At 32.0% G+C, this 9,194-nt stretch overlaps 1 protein-coding gene across 1 annotated transcript; it reads right to left on the bottom strand.

Annotated features, from left to right (window-relative positions):
- On the bottom strand, positions 2,431-7,598 carry LOC109716474. The gene is given in 3 exon segments (XM_020241980.1): positions 2,431-3,450; positions 6,038-6,112; positions 7,589-7,598. Coding segments are annotated over 3 exon segments (807 nt in total). The 3' UTR covers positions 2,431-2,728.

Here is a 9,194-nt window from a genome sequence, read left to right as displayed (position 1 = left end):
ATAATTTTATTATTAATTAATTAATTAATAATTTTTAATTAGTAATAATTTATTATTTATAATTACTAATAATTTATTATTTATACTATATTATCTAATTAATTTATTATTAAGAATTTATTATTAATTAATAATTTATTATTTATAATTATTAATATTAATTTATTATTATTATTAAATAATTTTTTGATGTTAATTAATTAGATAAAATAATTTTAATTTAAAATTAAAACTCTTATTCTCTTTGTTCCAATCTACCCATCCAAACATTATTTACCTTATTTCTAAGAACAACTCAATTTTCATTTAAACGCAAAATTAGTCTAGTTCCTGCTTATAGCTGAGCTTGTATCTATCCCTGGAATAAGCAGTTCTTACTTGTACCGAAACCAAACGCAGCCTTAAAATCCTATTTAGATGTATGAATATCTTATTCAGTATGTCGCCTTAATTTTCTCAAGAAATTTATACATTTGATTGATAAGGAGTGCTGATCAAATGTATACAAACTATTGAGTCCTTACTATCCCAAACGAACATGTACAGCAAGAGTACTCGAAGAAAGAAAAATCGAACTCCTTAATTACAATTATCAGAGAGAACCCTTATATAGAACAAGTTATCTATGAATAACTTATTCCAACACTCAAACAGAGCCTAAATGACTAGAAGCTAGAGTGTGGTCAAAAGTCTAAGATCAAATAGCATATTAGACTTTCAAATCATTTTTTCAAATAAGATGTAGGTGGAATATACTATTACACTAAGGGCGTGTTTGGTTCGCTTCTTTTTTACCCTGGAATCGGAATCGGAATGGATAAATCCGTTTATGGGTGTTTGGTACACAGAAGTCCCATTCCGATTCCGATTCCCGAGTGAAATAGGAATTCCCCAATCACCTCTTTTTTCAATCCGGCCTCGTAGGCCGGATTGAAAGTTGAATTCGGACGGAATGAATATTTATTCGGATTAAACTTATTTTTTCAACTTTTTTAATTAAAATATGAGTTAAAATTTAAAAATTAAATATATAATTTTAAAATTTAATTTAAACTTAAATTAAAAATTAAAATTTAATCAAGTATTTCGAATCTAACTTATGAATTTGAATTTAAATTAAATTTTAATTTATATAAAGTTTTATTCAAATTTTATTTCAAACTTAAATTTAGTTTCATATTTTGAATTATCCACTCAACTTCAAAGTTTAATTTTTTTTAAAAAAAAATAGATTTAAAATTTTGACATTATTTCAAAATTTTGATGTAAATTTTTAATATTTAATATTTAATTTGAATTTAAATTAATATATTATAAAGATAATATTAGCATATTAATTTGATTACATTTTATATATCCATCTGAACCAAACACCGAAAATAGGAATGATTTATTCCGATTCCGATTTAGGTAATGAACCAAACAGAATTAGATAATGAGTCATTCCGATTCCGATTCCGATTCCGATTTCGATTCCGACTTCGAACCAAACACGCCCTAAATCATAAATATCAAGACCTTTCAAGGAGTAAAATCAAACACCACTTTGTAAGTAAACAATTCATACCGAATAAGTTATCATCGGATAACTTATACCGACATTTAAACAAGGCATAAAGGAAACTTGATATGACAAGGTTATCAGACAAAAATTTCTTAGGTAACCTCTGCAGGACGCTTCAGACTGAAAGGTCCGCAGCAGTGTGTGTTCCAGTTTCAAGGGGAGAGGTTTTGGAAAGGTTTACCGAGAAATTTCCGTAAAAGGCTTTCTATATCACAAAACGATGGCACCAGAATATTTGTTCTATCCAGATTCCATTAGAGAACAAGAAACTATATTTACTTAACTAATGATTCATCATTCATGCTACACTACACTACAAATCCACTGCAAAAGAAATAATAATAATAATAATAATAATGTGAAACTTGACCTGTGATTCAAAGTCTCATCTTTGTTGCACTACAATCAAATCTACCAAACTTAATTCACTAGACTGTCGGAAGCATAAATAACAAACCTCTTCACTAGCTGTTTAGATACAAGAACATCTTATTCAGCAAAATCTTTCGTTCAATGAAGACGTACATGGTAGTTGATTGATGACGAGCATAAAGAGACATCTAAAAAGACAAATAAGATACCGTTGCTACAAAGTAAAATGTTCCTACGCTGCAATTATAAAAGAAAATCCTCATACTGAATAAGTTATTACTATAAATGCGACGAGGTCTTCATGTTGACACTTCCACTCAAATGCATGAGTGGAAGTGTTAAAAAACTGGGCTTTCATTATGTTTATAGATCTCCAGTACCCATTAGTATAAATTGGCTCAGCCTCATTCACACCAAATGCATGGCAATTTCACCATCAGTAAAATCAACATATCAAATCATTTCAAAAATGTAATAAACGGGAAAAAGCTCAATTAGAAAGGCAAACCAACTACGTACATTACACTGAAATGCATAATCATATTCTTGTACATAGAACAATACTAGAACATTATATTGGGCAATTCAATTGGACACGTTGCATCACAATTCACAATTCAATGAGCATATTGAATATTACATAAAGAACATTTTATTGAGCAATTCGCTTGGACAAGCTGCATCACAATTCTCAATTCAATTTGCATACTGGATATTACATAGATTAATAATTCTAGCAAAGTAGGTTGAGCAGAGGCACCTTTGTCATAAGAACCATTTCGAAGCGAGAGATCAGCATTGCGTAGATACTTGCGCAGGTACAGCTTCTGCAGGTACAGCCAACTGAATCGCACTCTCCACGGCCCGAATCCTGCCACTTGCAATTCCAGCCGTCAGATCCTCCACAGCCAATTTCACCACGTCCCTCCTATTCCCAATGTCAGCAGCATAACGGCTCACACAGTAAACTCCCACAGCTGTCACAGCGATCCCATACACGTTCGTCGTAATTAGCCTAAACGGGGTCGAAATGACAGCAGCAAGGGGTCCGCCTATTATCGATATAGCCTGCCCGCTCTGCCCTACCACTCCTTGTTCTGCGACCAAAAGGCCCGTCTTGCAATATATAGCGAAGTCCTCGCAATTGTTCTTGAACACATTATAACATCTAAAACCATTGGTAAGTAAGTGGTTGGCCCGCTGAACAACAATTTCGTCTGGATCGGAGGCCGCAAGAGTGCACGTTCCGCCGCGGGCCTTGGCAAGAAAATGGGCAGAGCTGACGGCATACTCGAAACGATAGAGGACGCCGCCAGCAAGGAAGCAGTCGAGGCAGGACGAGGCTACTCCATGGGAGTCAGCTCGTTGGGTGGTGCAGTGAGGGTTAGTGCACGGTGTTTCACGTCGCCTGGGTCCTGAGCTCGTGAGGAGGACATCAAGAACAGTTCCTGTCCCGACCTCCTGGCCTCTGCCTCTAGTGAAGTGGATGACCTTATTGTCGCCCACGTATATCCCTATTGTAATAAAATTGGAAAAGAAGAAAACATCTTTGTTAACTCTTTAGATACATTTAACAGCAATTTCTATTCTTTTTTCTGACTCCAATAATAGGAAAAGCCAATAATAGGAAAAGAGAGAAAAGAAGGGAACAGATGCAGAACATAAGAAATAAAAAATGATTGTGCTTCTAAATAGCGAGGCAAGCTATGCCACCTGTAACCATAAATTTGGATGCTAAAAAAGGTAAAATGCCATGGAAATTCGCTATTACTCCTGTTTTACTCAACAACAAATACCATCAAAAGTTCCTTTAAGTTTACTTTGTTTTGTTAAGTCAAAGGGCCGATTTAATTAAAATTATGAAAAAAACACTAAATTTTGACATGTTGTCAACTTTATACATATAATTCAACAATTACTTTTCATCCCCGAAAGAAACCCCATCACATATCCCACATTTTTGGAAATACAAATTCTATAACTAAAATCAATGCTAGAAAGAGAGAATACTCAGAATTAGTATGCATGGAAAAATAAAGAGAAATTAACCAAACTAAATACATAGATATGCCTGTTAAACCACTATCATTCATGGTATATCTGCAAATTACTTCACGAAGAAACCAATGGACATCTTTTAACGAGAAAAGGGAGAGAAAAAACTGGAATATGATAGCCAATCAAGTGATGTATGACTAGTTGTTCTCACATGCATAACAATTGCCACACTGTTCTTTTCCAATTAAATAAATATTCCAACCCCAACATACTGAAAGCAAACTATGTGTTATGTGTTAAAAGAGCACAACATACAAATTCTTAGTTTGCTTTATGGATCTGCTTCGAAATCTTAAAGCGAAAAAAAAGAAAAAAAAAAGAGTGAAGTGCTTTCTATATTATGATGTAAGTAGGTCAGTTGGGTGGTGCAGAGTAGGATTCAGGGTCAGTGTTTATCTTCATTTAGTGTCAAAACTCAGCAAGAGGAAGTCGAGAACGACTCCTGTGTGGGTGACCTTATTGTCACCCATGTATTTATTTACTGTAATAACATGGAAATAGAACTAGGTACATCAAACAACAGTCAAGATGAGAAAAAAACAAGAGGTATATTGCGCCACTAGCCCCCCAACTTTTATCCAAGTTTCATGTTTGTTCTTCAACTTTCAAGTTCGACGTTAGTGTTCCCTAAACTTTTAAAAGAGATACAATACACTTAAGTCCTATATATTTACTACTCTTAGAAAATAAATTATGCCTGCACTTGGGGTGTCTATGCATCTATCTACAATCCATTTATCGACTTCTTTTTCATCATATATTTCTATCCTACTATCTATTGAGTTATGGTTTTTACCCCTTTTAAAAGAATAAGATCCCTTTATAAAAAGTATAAGATGAATGAAGAAATGATGAATTCATCTTGTATGAATGGTGTAAGCAATAACTTTTAGTCAAAATAAGGACTAAAATGAAGCAGCACCGAAAGTTAAATGACTAAATTGAAACATTATCAAAGTTCAGAGATTTGAATGTCGAAACTAGAAGTTTGCGGGCCAAACTAAAACTTAAAGTTCACAGACTAGTAGGCAAGTTACCCAAAAAACAAGACAGATGCAGAACATAAGAAATATGGTTATCGCTAGTATGACATCCTCGTAAGCTACTCAACTGACTATCATCTTGGAATTTTAAAAAGACACTAAAACAACGGAAACTCAACATTAAATCTTGTTTTACTCTACACAATTTACGACCATCAAGCACTCCGTAAAAACTAACCCAGTCACTTGAGAAGAGTAGAGAGAGTTTTAGAACTATCATCTACTAAATTTAACAAAGTTGTCCAGCACTTGAATTCAAGCACAAAAAAAAAAACTTTTGTCTACTTAATCTTTAACCACAGAAAAAAAAACCTTGTCACGCGTTCCTACTTGGTTCCATGCAACCGAAATGATCTAAGAGCTACAGCAAGGTACAAACTATGGTTGAAAGATAACGATGAGACATTATCCTCCGAGAATCATAAATCAAAATTTTACGCAAGTTCATAGTTCGACCTTAATTGTATTAAAAGTTTGTCCAAAACATTAACTGAAGGCATCGTTTTTCTTTACAAGTTTAGTTAATAAATTTTATGTAATTTATGAAACTATGAATTTATTAAAATAAACAATTAGCTTAAATTTTATATCTAAAGAGCCATCAAATTACTTATATCAAACAAAATAAAAAAAATAGGTACTAAAATCAAAATTTTGAAATGTCGGATAGTCAAAACAAAATGGTCTGAAAAGTTCTACACATGTTTACCAAAAAAAAAAAAAAAAAAAAAAAAAACAAGAGTAAGAGAAGTAAAATTGTGTGAAACAATCGATAATCACCTTGAACAAGACAACAACATTAGCATTGTATACGACATTATATACTCGCATTGCCCACTTGACAATGCCTCATTTCTCATCTCCAATCCAATAAATATATAAACAAATTCTTAAGAATCACAATACGCAAATGGTTAAATTACTTTCAAATACCAAAAATCTAGATAGCTTAGGCACTAAGCTACCAATTGGGAACCAAAAAAAAAAAAAAAATCTCAACCATGATGCGATAAACGTACGCTGCTCTCCATGAGTTAGATGTGATCCCCCGCTTTCAAGCTCTCTCCTCCCGATCCTACACATTTTTAAAATCAAATTTTAAGAAATTTTTCGAATCACAAATTTCAAAACATCGTTCATGTGCCGAATAAATCGAAACAAAAATTTTACAAAAAATAGGAAAATTCAACCTGTTAGAGAGAATCCCCATATCGCTGTGCGATATCGATCGATGCCGAAGGGAGGAAGAAAGGAAGGAAAGAGAGAGAAAAAAAGAAAAAGGAGAATAAAGGGACGAGAGAACAAAAATGTAATTAATGCGACTTTATTGTAGTTACTCTTCAGAGGGATGTGGATTATTGACACATGTCATATGTACGTGGATATTGGTCAGTTGCGGACTCTTTTGAAAGCGGTTTTCCGGAACAATTGCTTATTGTATCAATTGTTGTCCGACGTGCTTAAAAACTGGACAAGTGCACGAGCGTGTTTGTGCCGCGTAAAGCAACTAAGAACATACGTCATAGATTAAAATTTATTTATTGCATATTTCCTATAATTATTATATATATACTATAATTATATATATATATATATATATATATATATGTGAGTAGCGGCTAGAATACTTTACAAGTATCACCCAAGTGATACTGTTTGTTTTTAGCCATTGAATCTACTTTTTGATTACTAATAGCTTTGTGGATCAAACACTATCACTCCCCGATTCCTAGCCACACTTACCACCATCATCTCAACCTCACTCTACTCATCAAGGGCTAAAACAACAAGTATCACTTGGTGAATACTTTTACAAGTATTCAGCTCTACTCTATATAATAATTTGGCCTCTGTTGCAAATTTACATAGTAAATGTCTTTTTGCTTATCAAGTTTTTAATTCTTAGGCATGAAAAAATCTGTTTAGGTCAGTATATTTTATCGATTAGAGTTAAGTTATCCTCCCAGGGCTTGAGTAGTCACCTACTGCGGTTATAGCTATTTAATCAATGGGGTTAAAATAATGAATAAAGAGTTGATTATAAAGGGCTTAAAAACTAGGTGTAGCATGATTGGATGTTGTGTACTAATGTTAGCCCAATAATCCGAATTCTCTCATATATTACTATATATATATATTATATATTATATATAATACTATATTATATATATATATATATATTATATGAATTAGGACTGATAATTTATTATAGTGAACACACTTTTTTGCTATCAGTTTACCTTTCGGATGAAACAATTGTAGAAGGATGATGGTTAATCGTTAGAGTTGAGTGGTCCTGTAGTTCCTAGTGTTTCACTGATTATAGTATTTCATCCAATGGTTAGAAATAATGAAAAAATTATTCAATAGCGCTAAAAACTGGAGAGCACCATCAATAGAATTTTGTTACTAATAGTATAGCCCAGCTCAACATATTATAATATATATATATATATATATTAACTATATATATATTATATATTATATATATATAGTTGAACTAGAATCTCTCAAAAGCCAATTAGGTGAGTGCTTTAATAGTTTTAAGCACCTTTGCGCATGGAGAGATGTGATGTTGATGATGGGTACGTTGATTGGTAGGTGAATCAGTTGTTTGATCCAAGGACTATTAGTTAATTAAGAAGTAGATGCCAATGGCTAAAAACCTAATTAAGCAGCATGGGGTATTACTTGCATAAGTATCTAGCTCACCCAAAATAAACAAAAATGTATTATATAATAGTAGTATATATAGAGTGAGGCTACTATCGCTATCGGTAAAGCAACGGACTTTCCGTGTTCCAGCTTTGTTCTTCGCATGTTGCGATTTTCGATTCGTCGATCGGCTCGTTAAGATTGATCTAGAGTGATTTGGAGTACAGAAAATAAATTTTTTATTTTTCGATATCATTTGTGCTGAATATATCAACAAATTTCAATATGTTGTAGTGAGCCGCTTTGCAAGGTTACTGGCCTGCCATATCACGTGATTTTGATAGAAATTCTTTTATGCTATTATAAAATCTTATAAACCTTTAATGTCATATTATTACTATTTTGTAGATTTTTATTTTCAAGCCGTTGATTTTAAGCACCCTTCATTCACTAGGCAATGAACTATCGGTAAAATCATAAAAGTTTATTTCTCTAGGGTACTTAAATTACTCTTAGATCAAGTTATTAACGGACCGATCGCACGTATTCGAAAGTGTGCCCAACATCGAAACGGATTGAAGCACGGAGGCTCCGTGCTTCTGATAGCCATAGTAGCCTCACTCATATATATATATATATGAGTCCAGCTTATTTGATGCTTGTTAAAAGCCACCAAACTTGCTGTTTGCTTATAAGTTTTTTATTGTTAGATCTAGATCCTCGGATCATATTTCAATTATTTAGGGAATTTATAATATGCACCAAATCACCCACTTAACCCTAGGGGGCTATATCTCTAACACGCCCTATCTCTTAAATACAATGACTAAAAATCTACAAGCACAATTATTTGGTACTTTTTGAAAGTAAGAAGTCATTCCTCATGATTTACACTTATATACCTATAATATATATTATATATTGTTTATATTATATATTATATACATATAGTATATAAACTATATATATAATATATATATATTATTATATGCAACGAATAAAATAGACTGTTGTGTTTTTATACTCTTCATTACTAGTCAAATTTTAAAATTTATTTTTTTTACTTTCATTTTAACTTGGTATTCTGTACGAGATTTTGTTATAGAGGTATGATTTGAAAAGATATGTTTAAATCCGGAAAATTTTGTAACCAGAGATCATATTAGATAATTTTAAAATTTTAAAGAGTATATATTAATATTATCCTAAATAAAAAGAAGAAGGTGAAGAGAAGATAGGATCCTTAAATAGATAAAATTTTGATGAAATTATATATATTTTTAGAATCTTGATTAGATATATGACTTTTATATACCTATTTTATTTCTATTCTTCCGAATTGTATATTTAAGTTTTCTGTTTGTATTCTTATTTATTCTCCTTGTTTTATTTATATCTTTCCAAATCTATAGTAAGGCTAAATTTAAATTTGCGTTACGGACAGAAAAGATAGTATGATAAAAAAAATATTATAATCTTATTTTTAAATCTATCTCTTTTTT

Source organism: Ananas comosus, linkage group 1 (assembly GCF_001540865.1).
Source record: "Ananas comosus cultivar F153 linkage group 1, ASM154086v1, whole genome shotgun sequence".
Taxonomy (NCBI): domain Eukaryota; kingdom Viridiplantae; phylum Streptophyta; class Magnoliopsida; order Poales; family Bromeliaceae; genus Ananas; species Ananas comosus.
The sequence above is the reverse complement of the archived record's forward strand: the minus strand, read 5'-3'. Positions and strand labels throughout refer to the sequence as shown.